General features: G+C 30.9%; 1 protein-coding gene across 1 annotated transcript; it reads right to left on the bottom strand.

Moving 5' to 3' along the window:
• Positions 1 to 7,344: 7,344 nt before the first annotated feature.
• On the bottom strand, positions 7,345 to 15,407 carry LOC108370241 (protein-tyrosine sulfotransferase-like; the record flags this gene model as incomplete). The annotated part of the gene is made up of 5 exons (XM_017625539.1): positions 7,345 to 8,401; positions 12,007 to 12,205; positions 14,054 to 14,190; positions 14,806 to 14,985; positions 15,135 to 15,407. Coding segments are annotated over 5 exons (1,245 nt in total), but the record flags the coding sequence as incomplete, so codon positions are not given.
• Positions 15,408 to 19,244: the final 3,837 nt, after the last annotated feature.

Here is a 19,244-nt window from a genome sequence, read left to right as displayed (position 1 = left end):
AGGCAATTTCGAAGTTTGGCTTTAAAATCGTTATAATTGGGTCTCAGAGAGCCCAGACATTCCTGTCATGGCTCAAATTAAATATTTTTAATAACATTACAAATAATGAAATTAAATTTAATTATTTTCATAAATTGCAAACAGATGACTTTTATCAGTTTTTTTCTTGCTGGCAAAGTGCTGATAAGAATAAGCAGCTTCCCCTCCAAGTCCAAGTTTGCGCTCTCAATTTCCCCATACTTTGAAAGCTTTTCGCGTGTGCGGCGAACGCCAAAACCTGATAATTTGCAATACTTATCAGCTTTTGTATGTATGTTAGGTTTCCGGGTAACCAACCAGGGATGCTAACTCTTTGAAGGCCAATTCCCCTAATTTCTAAAACAAAATTTCGCAATTATTTTCTCTCATTATTTAATGCACTTGATTCTCTTTCTTTACAGAAATAAATTAAAAGTTAATATAGTAGTTTTGATACAAGTTTTTTTTTTTTAATTTAATTGATATAACAGAAAAGTATTTGGAATGACTAGAGTATTTTGATGCATGTTGATATTGATTCTTTCTTTGTTTATATATTTAATGCTGCAAAATTGGTTTCGAAAATTTTTTGAAATTTCTCTACTAACTGAGTAATGTAGTGAGTACAATTTAAAATAATCAATTAATCACACAGTCCTTCAAATGGATAATTCATTGGTAATAATTAACATACAATATAATCCACCTTCTTGTACTTTCATGTATCTTGTTTCGGTATTTCATAAAAAAAACGTGCTTATGCTTAGAATGTACATAATGTGGAGCGTTTTTCTTTTTGTTAGTACAGCACGGTAATGAGAAGTTTTTGCCAGAATAAATAGTTTTTTATACATACATATGTTACGCTATTCTTTAGAAAGAGTTTTGGTAAAAAAACAGTATTTTAAATTCCCCCCAAATTTCAAGTTATTCACCTATTCCCCCACAATGTTAGAATTCCACCAAAATCGGGAAATTTTTCTCCAGTTGGCAACCCTGGAACCTAGATAAGTCCATGGAAGTTTGGAATTTCTCGAACAGTTTTGATTAATAATTACTTTCACTTATTCTCTAATCATTGTTTTTTTTTTTTTTAATATACTAGCAAAATAACGTACCTATTTGTTACACAGGCGCTGTAAATACGAAGATAATGGAATAATAGAAATTTTCTTTTTTCGACGATAAAAACTGCATGGTGTAGGATGTTTTCAGTTCTGTAAAATCTGTGCACGACCGTATTATAACCATTTTTTCCAAAACATATTTTTTGAATTAAAGAGAAAGACCTGAATATTAAAAAATTCTCAGTGGATACCAATATCTAATTCCTATAAAGAATTCCTCGCTGATTCCGAAAATCGTCTTACATTCTATGGATAAGTTTTCAAGATATTATCAATTTACCGTTATTCAGCTCAAAACACAAAAAGTGGTTACACTTAATCACGCATATCTTACGAACCAATTTCATAATCTTAATATGAAATGCGGCAAATGAAAGATAACAAAATTCTACTTAGACCGTATATACATCACTTCTCGATAGGTCTGATAGTTTCTGACAAATTAATAAATTATTCATTTCCTATCGGAAAGTGATGTATAGATGGTTTATGGAAAATTTTGTTAGCTTCCATTTGTCGTATTTCATTTTTAGTTTGTAAAATTGGTTCATAAGATATATGTAAGTGGCTAAGTGGAACCACCTTTTGTTTTAAGGCTGAATAACGGTAATTTGAAAATATCTCGAAAACGTATCCATGGAGTAAAAAATTAACTCGATTTTTGGAATCCGCGGGCGATTCTACATGGAAAATAGATAGGGGCATCTGTGGAGCATACACCAAACACAAATTTTTGATCCAGTGTTATTAATATGGTCTTGATAAGAAGCACGTAGAGAAAGAAAAATTCAAGATATTACCATATCGACTGATCCTCGAAAATTTCGAAAAATTATGGATTTTCAAAAAAAAAAAGTATGTACATTTAAAGAACATGTAATCCATATGGTGGCATATACCTAAATAACATGGTTCAACAAAACTAGTACAAGGTTGATCATGAAAACGGGACCGACCTCATCTTATTGACTTTTAGCTGCTGATTTCAAAATAAGTTTACAAAACTTCTCTAGCACGTCTATGTAGTTATTGAGAAAAAAATATAAATAAAACAATTGTAAAAATTACAATTTTAGAAAATTAACAAAAAATAATATTTGACGGTACATTTTCCGAACAAAAAAACGCCTGATAGGTTCTACCACATATCAATGAGTTGAGTAGAAATGAGTGAAAAAAGGCGGAAAAGTAAAAAAAAAAAATGTTTACTGAATAAATGATGTCAACAGAAAACCTGGGAATCTGAATTTTTTTGCTTGCCTAATGTCAGATCGAAAAACAATGAAATTAATAATCGAATGAGGATATTTTTCAAATTGAAAACCAATACCTAATATTTAAGAGTTGTGTGTGTTGTTTTATACTTTTACGGTATTTTTCTCAATCATTTATACTCAACTCATCTCTGCGGAAAAACTCCTCCAAATGAATTGATTTTTTTTTTTTGTGAAAATTTCCATTTTTGACGTGCTATTTTTTTTTTGTAAATGGACTTAAAATCAGCATAAAAAATCCATAAAATGAGGCCGTTGCCGTTTTTGAGATAAAACTCGTCCGAATTTCGTTTAACCGTGTAAGTTGCCGACAATTATTTTAAATCATGACAACATTTAAAAATGAATTTATGCTAAACTACAAAACATAACATTCGCAACTTACCAAAATGTTCCAGGATCAGTTGACATGCAGTTATTAGATAGCAACTTTATCTCCTGAAAAGGTAAATTTTTTTTACTTTACCTATTGTTGCAATAGAAAATTTAAATCACAAAATTTTCTATTCTTTCTCTTTTTGTTGCTAATTACCTTAGAAAAAGCACAAAGAAATTTTATTTGAATTTTGTTTTTTTTATTGTCAGCGATTTTATAGTGAAAAAACAACTTAATTGTAAATGTACAGTTCAATTCACATAAACATAAGAACATACATATGTATGTATGGAAACACTAAAATAATGCTTGGTAGGAGGAATATGTATGTAGGTGTAGGTGGGGTTTGGTCGTACCACGCACGACACGCTATCATAAGAGGGCATACATATAAAATGTTTTTGTTTTTTTTTTTTGTATTTTAAATTGTTTATTTGTAATTTTACTTAATTATGTATAAAAATACGGAAAGTGCAAATAAATTTGCCTGACATTGTACGCTCACATTCCGACTTGCAGAAATATGCAAATTAAAATTATACAATACAAGTACATATTTATAAAGGTGTATAAAATGGGCAATTGCGCTTTGTTGTTTTGTTTTTTTCTTTTTTACAGAAATTGCACATTTATATGTAGATTTATTTGCATACATATGGATTTATGCTGTATGTATATATGTGTGGATATACACAAATATTTGCGGTTTGTCCGCAGGACAGTCACAACGCCGCTATTTCACATTTATTTTGATTTTTTTTCATTTGATGAATTATTTTTTTTATTTGAGTTTTCTTTTTTTTGGATTAACGGGATAGTAGGCTAATGCGGTTAAGGGTTGTCAATTGAAATTTATTTCTTCTACTTAAACCGAATATCCATTGTTGTTAACATACTTACTACATACTTATACATACATATTTTGATTGGTTGGAAAAATTATACAGACATACACACATTTGCAAAATAATAATATTAAAAATAAATTAATTTGCGGACGAAAAAACTGCTCAAAAGCACATTTTCCTGTATTTTTCTTCTTCTTTTTTTTTAATAATAATTCACATATACAATTTTACATATAATATCTATGCTTTTAACTACATTTTATATATGTATATAATTCCTTAGAATTAGTCCTAAAAGTAGATATAAATACTTATATACATACAAACATACATAGATATATGCATCAGTGTTAAGTTTTATAATTATTTTTGTATAAGTCCATTTAATATCTACTATATAAGCTAAATATTTTAGTATTAAAAGCTCTTCAAATTCTTAGTTGTACTAAAATTATAAATAACTTAAAGAGGTAAATCATATACATATTTAATATTTAAGAATGCAATGAAAACTAAGATTTATTTAAGTAAAATTAAAACTTAAATCGTTACTTGCTTAGAAAAGTATGTAAGTATAACCTGAAAATATGTATAGTCGCATATATTTACAATAAAATATTTGCTGGAAAATTTTAATTAATATTTATAAATTTTATTTGAAAGAAAAAAAAAACAAATTAGCTCTTTTCTGTTATTTTAATAAAAACAGTAAGTAATAAAAATTTATAGTATTTAATTTGAATTAAAGTCCCATTTTAAAAATGTATAGTCCTATTTTTCATATACAAACTTACAGATGTACGCCTATACTATTGTAATAAAAAAAAACTTGACAGCCTTAACGCAGAAAAACGCTTTTGTTTGGCGGAAGTGATAAAATAAATTCCAATTATTTTCATTTTAATCATGTATGCCTGTTTTTGCATGTGCAGGTATGTACTTTAGCACAAAAATGGCAGAAACTATGGATTTTATGTTTATTTTTTTAATAGTTATGGCCGTTTTTAATGCGCTTCGAAAAATGCCTAACCCAACTTAATACAGCAAAATAATTTTTCTTCTTTCTGTTTGTTTAGTATGGAAGGAGTCGCCTTGATTTTTTATTATATCAGTTTTTCAATCACTATTCCAAACTTGTTCAGTAATATTCATTTCATTTAAATATTTTTTTAAAAATTTTTTTTTCTTTTTTTCTATTTAAATTAGTCTTTATTTTTCATTATTTTTTATTTTATTATATATTTTGTTTAATTTTAGTTTATTTTATTCCATTTTATTGTACTTTTTAATTCTATTTGATTTTCATTTTTATTTAACATTTTATTTTTATTTCATTTTTTATTTTTATTTAATTTTATTTTTATTTAATTTTTTATTTTTATTTAATTTTTTATTTTTATTATAATTTAACTTTTTACTTTTATTTAGTTTTTTATTTTTATTTATATTTAATTTTCTATTTTGATTTATATTTCATTTTTTATTTTTTTTATTTATTTAATTTATATCTTTGATTTATTGTTTTTTTCAGTTCGTCGGTGTTTTTGTAAAATCGCCCATAGACCAATTGCAAAACCGCCTACCTTACGGCACTAAACTTTACAGGACGAAAAAACGGGTTTTCTTTGAAGGCATCGCCTCGATAGGCCGTATTTTCTCTAGCTATTATTTTACAAATCCGTTGTTGTAATAAATCTCGATGCCCGGAGTTCAGGGTTACCAAATCTCATTTTTGGCACGACGATGATTTAGGCGGTTTTGCAACTGGTCGATGGGCGGTTTTGCAAAAACATTGACCATTCAATTTTTTGTTAAACTTTTTCTTTTTTATTTAAATTTTTAATTTTGTTTTAATTTTTTAAATTTTATTTTATTGTGTTAGTTTTAGTTTACTTTTTTATCTGACTTTGCTTAATTCTTTTTCACTTTATGATTTTATTTTACTTTATTTTATTTTAACCCTTTTTAAATTAATTTTTGTAATTATTTTATTTTACTTATCTTTAAAACTGATTTTACTTTTATTTTAAACTATTCTTTTTTTTACATTAAATTTATTTTTTTATTTTTTATACATACAAATGTATGTATTATTTTATATCACTTTTATTTTTTTATTTTATTGTGTTGATGGTGTTTCTAAAAGTTTTTTGACGGACGATTTATCGTCATGCCTTGTCAATTTTGGTTAGAAGGTCTTCAGTGTAATTTCTTTCTCCTCAAGAAACGACTAAGTTTCATAAGAGAGCCTGGTAAGAGTACCTACTGGAGTTTTAAATTTGGAGAAGGTAATTGCTTATATTAAGTACAATCGAAGATAAAAAGCAAAGCGTGAGAATTAAACCTCGCCGATCACCTAATGTTAAAATTCTTGGAACTTACCTGTCTTCCTAATTGCGGTTAAGCTTTTAGTGGAAATGGGCTACTAGTTTTAGTTTACTTTATTTTATTTTAAATTTCTTAATTTTGTCAACACTTTATTTTATGTCACTGAAAGATTTTTAATTTATTTCATTTTTCTTTGTAAAATGGTTTAGTTGATTTATTCTAATATTTTATTTGGTTAAATTTTATTCAACACCTAGAGTTAAATTTTTTAATTCGTTTTGTTTTTATTTTGCTTAAGTTTATTTGATTTATTATTCATTTTTTCCACTTATTAATTTAATAAAATGTTGTTTAATTTTTCTTTAATGTTTTTGTTGCTTTATTTTATGTTGGTTAATTTTTTACTAAAATTTTGTTTAGCCTTTATTTTTTTTATAATCACTTAAATTTTTATATACTTAAATTTTCATTTTATTTTATTTTGTTTTATTTTTTTAGCTAAATTTTATTCATTTTATTTTAATTTGCTTTTACTTTTTATTTTTTATTTCATCTTATTTTAATTTTACATATTAATTTTTTATTTGAGTATTTATTTTTTCAATCCTTTTTTATATTACTTTAACTTTCTAAATTCATTTCACTTTTTCATTTTATTTTACTTTTTATTTTATTTTACTTTTTATTTTATTTTACTTTTTTATTTGATTTTTTTTTTATTTTTTGGTTTTACTTTCTCATTTTATTTTTTTGTCTAATTTCAGGTTTTCTTTCTTATTTTATTTAACTTTTTTAATTATTTATTTTATTTTACTTTTTTTAATTATTTATATCAGTTTCAATTTCTAATTTTATTTTCCCTTTTGTTTCATTTTACTTTTGTTTTTGTCACCTTTTTATTATTTTTATTTTATTTAACTTCTACTTAAGTGAATTTAGTTGTAATTTCATTCTTTATTTTAATTGTTTTATTCATGCGGCCATTACAAAACTTTTATTCAAAAATTCCCAGTTTCCCCCCAAACAAAAGGTCTTGCTCCTGCGCACTTACTTATTCAAAAAAAAAACAGTACTACACCTATACTTATTTTATTGGTAGGTTGCTTGTCGGTCGGTCGGTTTGTCGTTTAGTTTAACTTGTTATTTACTTAGTTGCGCCTTTAACGCAGTTCGTCAATTAAAATTCTAGGGGAGGCGGCCACCACAGCTAATCCCATTCACAACAGTCGTAGTTTGAAATTTTTCGCTACTTTATGCTTAACCACACTTCGCAGTTCAATTCGCATACACATACACAAGCGCACAAGAGCAGTGACATTTTATTCTAATTTCATTTTATTTCTATTTTCCTACTTTTAGCACTTTGCATCATCTTTTTTTTCGCAATACTTTTGCATAGTCTATTTTTTCTGCCTTTCACTGCCAATCCATTGCTTTTGTTATGCTGTTATTCCAACAAACCATTCAATTGAAAGTTACGTTTATTTCTCATTTATTGTTAACTGCTGTCGTAGACTTCCGTTTCCTTTGCACACTTGCGCGCACACATCCATACACTCACTTCCGTGAGCGTTTTTGCACTCAATGGGATTGTCAGCATAGTCATTGTCATTGTCAGTGTATATGCGGCTATGTGGACCGCGGATCAACACCTCAGTTCACTTCAGTTCATTTTAGTTCAACTAACGCAATTCAGCGTAATGCGGGTGTACGACTGTGCGTCAGTGTGTGTGTGTGTGTGTGGTTATTGGTATGCTATTTTTATATGTAAGTAAGTATACGAGTCAATGTGGATTTGTGCCTGCGGATTCAGTGATTTCGACGCAAACGTCGCCGATAACTCGAACGACGCGGCAGCGCCATTCGTTGTTGCTGGTGCTGGTGCTGTTGTTGTTGTTGTTGTTGTTGCTGTCGCTGTTGTTGGGGCCGCTGTTCTTGTTGTTGCGACTGCGCGATGTCGCCAACTCTCTGATATCATGTGCGCTGGTCGCGCGTGTCTGTATTCGTATCCGTATAACTGCTGGGGCTATTTGGTGCGCCTTTTCCTAATCGCTCTCCATTGATACTGCCGCCTCCGCCGCCGCCACCGCCAGCTAGCGGCTTAACCCAAACTAGATTGTCATACTGCGTTTCGTCGCGGCCTTGTGGTGATGGATTGTTATTGTTGTTGTTATTGTTGTCAGTGTTATCATCCTCATAGTCCATGTTGCCATAGTCCTGGCTTCGTTTATCTTTTTTGTTGCTGTTTTCCTTTTGGTTGCCGTTACGTCGTCGCAAATTGTTATTGTCCTTGTCATTGTTGTTGTTGCCGTTGTTCTGGTTATTGTTGTCGTCCCCCTCCTGCGATTTAAAGCCTTTAGGTACTTGATGTTGGACCAGGTGCAGCTCATTTCTCGCCTTATTTTCCCATTGTTGCTGGTTGGCCTTTACCTATATATTTATTTTTTTGATAATCGACGAGTTTTTGTTGTAATGTTTTTTTATTATCACGCAGCACAAAGAATAGAAAAATTTATACATATATGAAAATCTAAGTCAATGTAAATATCAACAAACGATTGCAAATTGAAAGCAAACAAAGGCTTAGCGAAAGGAAACAACCGAAAACCAAACAAGAAAATGTAGAAAATTTGTTTAAAGTATTAGTGGCTGATTAGTTAGATAGCGAAGAGAGACGCGTAGGCATAGAGAGCTTAGAGTGCCAACACCTCCCAATAAATGTGTTAGATATATACATAGATATTTTAACATACAAATGTATGTATGCATATATAAGGACATAGTTGAGGGCATACGTAAACAGATTAGGTGCACATACATATACAGTGGCTCAAATAACATTCAATTGGTGTTTTTTTTTATTATTTTCAATGTTCTTTGAGCTAGAATTTTTTGTTATTTTTTTATAAAAATACTTTTAATGCTATAACCAAAACCATATAAATAAAAGTTTTAAAGTTTATACGAAATTAAGGAAAATTCAAGCAAAATAAAAGTTTAAAATCAACACGAAATTTCAGTCGCTCAAAACTTGCACCTTATTAACCTAAAATTTTCTGGGCTATAAAACTGCATCCTCAAAAAAATTCCTAGAAATTCTGATTAAAAAGTTTAAAATTTCGATGAATTTCTGTTAATTTTTTCTAAATTTTATATAAAGCTTAAACCTTTTGATATGGTTATAGCATGCAAAATATTTAAAAAATATATATATACCAAAAGAATATAAACTTGGGAGACATTGCGAATATTTAAATAAAAGAATCACGAAAAAGTTTGTTTTAGTCACTGTATAGTATATCCGATATGTATGAGCATACATTTGTGTATGTGTGTTAGTTTATGCATGTATGTATGCACGTGCAGTATTTATTTTTGTTATATACAAAGCCAACAGAAAGCGAACATAGCTGCACACATTTGTGCAGGTTTCTTAATCTTGCGGTTGATGGCTTTACCCTCAGCGCCAGGTGATACAGTTACCATTTCAAATTTAATCCCTACCATAAATTGGAACAATAAAAAATTTGAGACAAGCCCTTATTTAAATTCTCTCGAAAGTTAAATACTAAATTAAATAAAACGATATGCATTTAATATAAAAACAAATCAAACAATATATCTACAATAAAATATAAAAAATAAAGACAATAAAATTAAGTTAAACTAAATTAAATTAAATAAAACAAAATCAAATACAAGAAAATGAGCTTAAATACAGTAAAGTAAAATTAAATTAAATTAAACAAAATAAAATAAAATAAAACAAAATACTAAAAAAGTAAAGTAAAACAAAATAAAATAAAATAAAATAAAACAAAATAAAATAAAATAAAAATAAAATAAGACAAAATAAAATACAGTAGTACAGCGGGCATGCGAAATTCGAGCATGAGAAATAAAAGTGGAACGATTGAAAAGTGCATTTCTTTCTTGCGCAAGAAGACTAGCAGGGCTGTAGAATCGCTGCTATCTTAAAACAAGGCCGGTCATCGTTTTTTCTTCGTTAGGGGAACCGCCATATTTGGGCCCTAACCAAACAATTTCCCAAAGTTAGTATTTGTTTATACGTGCTAGTTAAACGACTCAAGGATTTTGCTGCATCTCAGCACAAATTTTTTAAGAGGGTTACAGTTTCTCTTGCTTCTATTCTATTAACCCTTAATTACTCGATTGCATCCTTCCCGCGCGCCCCTTGTTTCCTAAATCTTGCGTCGCTGTTCTATTGAGTCGTGTATTTACATGTATGTACAATGTATTTACAATTTTTTTTGTAGGGAACATTTCGTTGTTTAATGCGAGACCTGTGATGGCATCGATCTCAATAACTAATATAATCTACCAATTTTACTTTAAGCGTTTCATCTCAGTATATACAAAAAATGTGTCTTTAATTAGAAGTTTTTATTTTAATTTGTTTTGTTCTCCATATAAAAAAAATATACAAAAAATATGGAGAAAATGCACGACACCTTCAACAAAATAAAATTTCCCAAAAATCATTGGTAAGTCCTAGATACCTCAGACTGCACATTATTATACCAAAATTGAATGGGCTAAAAAACTGCATACTCGGTTTTTTTCTAAAGAGTGTAATTAAAAGGTGCAATATTTTAATGAAAGTTTGCAGAATTTTCTTTAATTTCACACAAGGTTTGGAGCTCGGATTTTTGGTGTCTTGGTTGTAGAATTAACCACATTTTTATAAAAATTTCCGAAAAAAATAAATTAAATTAAAAACAGTTGCCCGTAGTGCAAAAAAAAATCACTGTACCTAAACTTTATTGATTGACTGTATATGAATTTACCTACATTATGTTTTTCAAAATAAAATTTTTTCGTTATTTTTGATAAAAAAATATTGTTAGTGCTTTACACAAAACAATGCGAAATTTAGAAAATTTTCATCAAAATTTGGAACTTTACAAGCGGTTAAAAAATCGTGTTAATTTTGAATAATCTGTTTTTTTCTTATGAAATAAATTCCGCAAGACCTTCTGCAAATTAACGTAAATTACACTTGTTTAAAAAAAAGGCAATACCGCACGGTTTTGTCAACAATCAGTTCCTCTTTGTCTTTCGAGTTTTTCTATCGCAATAAAATCTTCTTTTTCTAACAGATATTTTCATTTGTGAGAATAAAGAAAAGGCGAGCTTTGAAGCTATAGATCCTCACGTTACAGCCAATCGATTGATTGTACTTACTCAAAAAACTTTTAAGAACACAAAATTTACTCTCGGTTTTTTTTTATAAGCTGGCGATGGCTATGTGCATTTCTTTCATACTACGAATTCATTACGCTGTCATATAAATTGCTTTATAGAATCTGAGGAATGTGAAAAAGCACGTCATAACCCAAATGTTAGATGAATTCCGACAATGAAAGTACGGACTATGCATATGTACATATGTGTGAGTGTGACTTTGTGAATGTTTTAATGTAATACTCTGTATGGGAGGATATTTGAGCAATGCCATTATAAAATCCATAATCAAAGATTTAAATTGTAAATCGGTCAACGCACACATGCAAATTCACATGCACTTTGCTTAAACAACTGTCTATCCGTTTTAGTAGATATCTTATAACAAATGTACAAATTACATACATATGTATGTATGTACGTGGGGATGTATGCGCTGAAATTTTATTCATAGAAACGGAAATTCGTATTTAATGGACTGGAAGTAAGCCAAATAAATATGTTTGTATGTTTGTAAGTATGCACGAATAAAGTGAGAGTGAATAACTAAATAAATTACCGAGTTTGTGAGCAATATGAAAGAACGAATCGCATTTAACGTCAAAAAGACGCTACGAACGCCTGCTATTTGATAAGTGAATTACTCATTAAAAAAATAATAAAATATTTTTTTATGATGGGGGAAACTGAGTGAATCAATGAATGCTGCGTAAAAAAAAAAACGGATGAACATTTTCGAACAGTGTCCACAAACATGTAAAGGAAAACAAAACTAAAACACACAAATTAACGAGGCATTAACTGGCGAAAAGTCTGCAGTACATACATACCTTAAATGTATTATCCTGTACCCAAGCATCTGGCTTACCATAATCCGGTGGATTCGCATAGGGATCATAGCCGAGAATGGACAACATTGGCGCAATATCGGCCATATCACGCACCACATTATCGGGTATGTTGCCCACCCATTTGGATAGCGCTTCCAAATTTACTGGCTTGATGACCTGATCCGAGGAACGCTCGACTCTGAAAGAGATTAAAAAAAAAATGGTTTAATAAGGAACTGTAAACAACAGTTATTTTTAGCTTTTGAATAGTGAAGCGACTTTTTTGATAATAACACTAGATTAGTTTTCGTCACAACTTCAAACAATTCTTTGACTTTTAATACTTTTAGCACGAAATACCGATTACTTTATTTTTGAGAGCAAAAATTAAAACAAAGTTTGCCTGACATTTTGTGACCAAAAAAATAATCGTTTATATTTGCCTTACAATTTTAAGGAATAGATGTTAAAAAGAAATTCCCGAAAAATCGCATTTTTGGCAGTTCCAGTTGATTTTTACGACCGTTTTAGGTTTCCTGCGTATTTTGTTTTATGTATTTTTCAAGACCTCTTAAGATTTCTTTTTTGGGATTTTTTCGGAAATTTTTGCGACATTTTCAAAACAATCAAGTATTTTGCAGGAGCTTTCAGATTCCAGACATTTAAATCTTAATTTTGCTTTTTATAAGTGCTGAATGCAAAAAATCGTAGGTTTTTCTTGCTCAAAAGAATAGCAAACACATTTTTCCTTTTTGTCTTAAAATATATACTCCGTACGGTCTCTGGGATTAATACAGAGCTTTACGGTATTTGGAGTCTGGGGATTGCTTCTTGTTTTTACGACATTATCATACAGTGAAACCTCGGCATAACGAACCTTAATAAAATGGAAAACTCAATATAAGAAAATTTTTTACGAGTCTTCTGAAGAAAACGGTTAGAGTATCGTTATAAAAAAACTAAACTATACCTATATATAACGAATTTTTTCCAAAATTTGGCATTTAATTTTGTTGTAAGGAAACTATAGATATAACGAAGCATTTTTCCAACCCGTTCAACTTCATTATATCGAGATTTCACTGTATAATTACCACGACTTTCCAGTTGTGCGAGCAAATTAGAACTGTTAAACTCAAATGTATGTATGTTTTTTTCCTACTTTCTAAACCTATCTTCTCACTAAAGGAATATCTAAAAAAAATGTGTTCCCTTAAAATGAAAGTGGGAAAATTTTTACACGTGATACAAAAAATTAATAATAGCATTTGAGATGAGGAGATGTTTTTTTTTTTTGACAAACGTTCCTTTTACAGGGTTGAGTGTAAGATCGAACAAATTTTGCACCGTGGAAGAGTAACATTTTTGGCTAAATTTTTTTTATACAATACCTCTAACTGGTATTAGAAGATACTAAAATTTTCAAGAATATGATTTATTTTTTTTTAATCAGCCTTATCATGAGTTTCATTTTCCCCGAAACGGTTCACTTTTCACTTTTTATTTCCATGTATTTACTATGGGCGGAATAAAAATTTTCGGGTGAATTTTCCTTCGGACGAAACTCAGGATAAGGCAGAATATGAATTTTCGAACATTGAAAATAAATTTTAATTAAAATTGTTTGACATGTTTTCAAAATTCAAAATCCATTACTTAAAAAGAAAGACCTTCAGATCCTTTAAGAAGATATAAAAAAAACATTAAACCTCAAATTTTTATAAGTTTTCGATTTAAAAAAATTTTATTTTCCAAATTCTGTAAATTTTTTTTTTCAATTTTTTATATATTTTTTCTATGCAGCCCTACACTTGACTATATTAGTTTTTTAGGTATTCAAAAAATAATCTTACAAAATACCGGAAATTGTAAAATTTAGAATTTTGCTTCACTTTCCGAAAAAAAATTAATTGTTTTAATTTGGCAGAGTTTCATTATATGATAAAACAACGTCTGACCAATATTCATCCAAATTAATCTCAACCATTGGTCGATTGGGCATGGATTAACCCCTACCTAAGTAAAAAGAAATTTTTCGCAAACTTACTTTGACAGCGGCACACCATTTGGCTTGTTGATGAATTCTTCGTGGTGCAACACCGCATCATTCCATGGTACATCGAGGAATTTTAATATTTTTCGCATCCATTCTTCTGGATGCAGAACCAACTGTTCATAATAAACCTGTCAAATGGCAAAAACAAACGGAATAAATGGATTAACGATACATGGATTTGGATTAACGATACAAAAATTTGCATGAAAATACAATTAAAACTTAAATTTAAATTCAATTAAACGAGTATATGAAATGTTAAATACGCAGTTCTTTTAATGTTTGTTCTTTTTCTGAGTACGCTGCTAAATGGCAAATGCTTGTAGTTCATTTATTTCGATTTAGCATTCACAACAGACATAACCATTAAGTCATCAATCAAATGGAAAATGCGAATTGAAAATTAAAATGCAAATGGTGAAATGTGAAATGTAAAATGTGAAAAGTTCAATCGCCAAAACCAGCGAAAATTCCGGCAACAATGCACAAATAACGCGAAACTTTTACATTTTTTCTTTTCACTTTTCACTGACAGCTTAATGTTGTAGTTCTTTTTTCTGCTTCTACTACCTACTACATATTTGTCAATATGCTACAAGTTCCAATCAATCAATGACGACTTCTCACACTCCACATCCTACGCCATTTACCCCCAACGTACGCGAACTAGTAAATACTCCTACTACATCATCAACGTGATTTTTTTTTGTGTCTTTCGTTTCGTGTTTCATACTCGTACTCACCATCATGCAGCGCTCCTTGCCAATCTCCTTGCACTGGTTGTGCATCACTTCGATGGCGGTGTTCCACTTCCGCATACATTGCCGATAGCTGGTCAGATCGAAGCCGGTTATCGTTACGTGCCGCGAGATGATTGAATGCACAGTGGCGCGCCCATCTCGTACCATAAACAAGAATTTCGCCTAAAAAGACAAAGTTGCATTCGTTACATACATAGTTGCAAGACCATAGTCAAGGTAGGCGGACAGAGAGAGTGTAAAAAAGAGAGTTTACAGTTAAGTGACGTGTCAAGTGCACGATATGTCAGATGGTGACAGCATTTGATAATTACATTTGGAAAAAGTTCTATCACGTAGGAGCCCATCTTCAGCGTCAACGGATCCTTGTTGCATAGTCGTGGTGCTGGTTCACCATGTTTGGCGATGATTTCTAGGCAGAATTGCGCTATGGCACTGTTCATCACCTCCTTGGTGATGCCCGCCTCCAACAGTCGCATCGATTCTTTCTCCGATTTCATCCAGTGGGAGCGTAATTGCAGTATACGCGGTATGACACGTGTCTCCTGGCCACATCTAATGGCGGGCGGCAGCGTGCGATGCGATAGTTAAGAAAATATCGAAGTTGATTTTTTGTTGTTGTTGACAGGTTTGTAGGTGGTCACGTATGAAATGAAAAGGAAATGAAAGAAATTGTGATTTGTTTCATATTGAGTGCACTTCCGGCGAACACAAAGTGAAGGTTGTGGGCATAAAAAAATTCAATAATAAGGCAGGAGCTACATATCTTTGACGAAGTAATGATGAAAAATGTTTCGCAATCGCGCAAGTTTTTATACTAGGGTGGTCCTTAAAAATATCAACATAATGGTGCTGTCCTTTTATTTTGTTCTACTTACAAAATACAGATATTTATGAAAATTTCAAAATTCAGAAAAATTAGGAGTCGCTACCAGGGTTTAAAAAGTATATTTTTTTTTAAATCGCAAACATTTTACTAAATTTTAATTTTTACCAGATATAACTCAGCGAGTTTATGAATTCACATACAGAAAAAAAGAATTATCAAAATCGGTTGACGTGGTTCAAAGTTATGCGGTAACATCCATTAAAAAAAAAAAATATTCCGACGAATTGATAACCTTCCTCTTTTTTGTAGTCGGTTAAAAACTGAATGCACTTCAAAACTGCACACTCGAAATTTTCTAGAAATTCTGAATAAAAAGTTGTAATTTTTTTGAATTTTTGTGAACTGCATATAAAGTGTGAAGAATACACTAAATTTTTATAAACACTTAATACAAACAATTTTTATAAAAATAATTGTGAATATTATATTAGAACAAGGTCTGCACTTTCATTTGTCGCCTAGTGTATATGAATAAATTTCAATAAAATGTCAAATTTATCAGATTTCAAGACGAAATTTTGTCGAAGTTTTGTGTTTTTTTTTTTATTAATTTTTTTCAACCCCGAGTAGCGAACCCTAAACTTTCGTTTTAAATTTTGAAATTTTCGTGGGTGTTTTTATTTTGTAAGTAGATCGAAATATGGAATGCCCGATACAAAATATAGATTTTAATATTTTAAGGCTCACCCTTATGTATAACATCGCGCTACAAAATCGAAATATTTTTGCCACACATGAGGAAACTGATATCAACGCGCGAAACTAGAGCGCCGATATTCAAATATGGATATTTGTATAGGACCTTAAAGTTTTAATAAGGATTAAATAGTGGTTTAAAAATCGTTTAAATCTAAAACTATCCAAGGTATGGAAATATAGTATCATATGAAAGGGGACAGTACTCGCAATCTCAGGACTTTTTTTCACAGGTGTGGTCAAAGACCCCAAAAATGTCCTTTAAAGTTTTTATCCTTGACGATTTTAATAAAATCCTTTAACAAAAATATATTACATATATGAATTTATATATGCACTATCAGCAACCCAAGTTTTATTCCTCTAGCTTCACTACTCCAGGATATATAAAGGTTAAGTAGCCTCCCTACAGGAATGAGCGTGCTTTACAATTTGATTTTTTCTTACATATAATAAGATATAAGCGCTAAACTAATGGTCAAATACAGCAAATCTGCTATATTTTCAGTTTTTTTCACTAATTTTTCACCTTAAAAATTAAATAAGGATAGCGGTTAAAAAAAAATTGTACTGTAAAATACATGAAATCTTAAAATATTTTAGTAAGATGTGAATTATTTCTCTTGGATGCTTAACAATAAATTAATAGAAAAACAAGTGACAGATTTGTAATTTCTATTTCGACTGACACCAGACGTCACTCATACGCCATGGCATGCGAGTAACGAAAGCTACGGTTTCGGTTATAGCGATTTTTATTCGTGCGACATGGCGTTGGCAGTGAAATGCCTACATTTGGTATGTTGTAGTACAGTATTCCCCGCTTAATTTCACTTCTAAAATTGCACAATTTGTAGTTCAATTAACCGTAGAATCAATTAACCGATACTCGTTTAATTGAACAGTTCGTTCAATTACAGAAATCCCTCTAATTTAATCAATCCCTCTAATGAACCAATGTAACGAATTTTATGTTGTATGCGACTTTCTTACAGATTTTCGCCACCAATAAAAATATGTTTTCAATTTCTTAGCAGAGATGTCAACTACTGTTTATCAAAAATGCTACGAAATATGTATGTGCGGCAGTGCCAGATAATTTCTTAACGACAATTTTTTGAGCAATTAACAGGGGAAAATTAAAGGTATATTTATCATTTCAATAACACTTATTTTTAGCCAATTATGCGGGGAAATCAATTAATCGGGGGTCAATTAAGCGGGGAATACTGTATACATTCGCGCGTATAAAATTCGCTCTTACCGGACCCGCTAACCGCACCACCTTACAAGCGAAAGTTTAAGGATCTCTGGCGAGCTTTAACTTACTGACATTAGGTGGTTAAGTACTAGAACGGGGTGCTTTGGAACAAACTATGGAACAAAAATGTCTCCTCGAGTTGAGAACATCGATATATTTTTTCTGGTACGGTCTAGTGTGCAGCTTAACCAAAGATGTTCGTAAGCAATATTTTTTTTATGATTTCGATTGAAATGTGTATTTACTTACAATCGTTTGCCTCATTCGAATTACATACATATTTACTTTCTAATACTACTTCTTTCTTGTGCTAGTTCAGAAGAGTTTAAAGTATAATAAATTCTTAAGCTTCACCTGTGGACGTTGCCCACTTTGCTACTACCTAATGCCACACGGGAGCAGTTCAAACTTTAACTTCGTTGCTTTTGTAGAAATTGTTGATGATAAAACTGCCTTTTGAAAAAGAGAAACGTTCCAAAAATTATATACTTTGAAATCAACAACTAATAAAACTTAGTGCACTAACGTGCCCGTGTGTGCGCTTGAGGTTTCAATTCATGTAGTTCAAATTATTGCAAAGGATATATAACTGGTTGAATTACAACCAGGCCACGCCTCGTCGGACCGGAGCTATTTTAGCCGGTAATTTACACTGCATGCCTCGGTGAAAAAGGCCAAGTTTCTACTGATCAAGAAGACTGCATAAACTGCAAAATAAAAAACAGTACGCCATCGGGAGGATGAAAAGCCTCCAAAGTCATTGGAGCCGACGGAATATGAATGCTGATGTTGAAAAAATTTGGTCCGACGGGAGTAGCATATCTCACCAAAGTTATCAATCTGTTATCGGCCACCCTCATAAATCCAGATACATACATATATGGAAATCGGGGAGGATGGTCCCAATACTAAAGTCGAGGAAATCCGACAACAAAGGCGAGTCTTTTCATTGAACGCTACTAGAAGACATTGAGGTTTCCACTCTACCACAGAAACTCAAAGGGTGGTCGGCGAATTATCTCAGTGGGCGGCAGTCGTCAGTAAACTTTCGAGTTAAAAATTGTAGCTAAGGAAAAGTAAACAAAGGGGTACCATAGTGTTATGTCCTAAGTATCCCCGCGATTGTTTAACTTCTACATCTCGAAGCTTCCTCAACCGCCTCTGCTCTGCGCGACACTAGCTACCTTTTCACATGCCCACTCGAGCCTACTCAGCAAGGAACCCTCTCCAAACACCATGTTTCCTGGGCCTACCGTTAGTTGAGCTTGACGACAGCAATTGATGACTGACAAACCGACATAAAAAAAAAATTTTAAAATATCGATTCGGTTGCAATTACAAAGAAGAATGGCATCGTTTGACTAAAAAAAAAACTGTACAGATATGTTGTATGTGTGTATATATGTATGTATCTTCTTACTAATTCAGCTATGAGCATTATGTACATGCACCAATTACTTTCGATTTCAATTGCTTTGCAAATTTGATATCGACAATAATTCTTCAATTTTATTCACTAGCTTTTACGCTTAATGATTTGCTTCTATACGTTTGCCATTTTGCTTTGTTTTTGCACAG

This window comes from Rhagoletis zephyria, unplaced genomic scaffold (assembly GCF_001687245.7).
Source record: "Rhagoletis zephyria isolate East Lansing unplaced genomic scaffold, Rhagoletis_zephyria_1.1 Rzeph_scaffold_04083, whole genome shotgun sequence".
Classification (NCBI taxonomy): domain Eukaryota; kingdom Metazoa; phylum Arthropoda; class Insecta; order Diptera; family Tephritidae; genus Rhagoletis; species Rhagoletis zephyria.
Note: the sequence above shows the minus strand (reverse complement) of the source record. Positions and strands in the feature narration are given on the sequence as shown.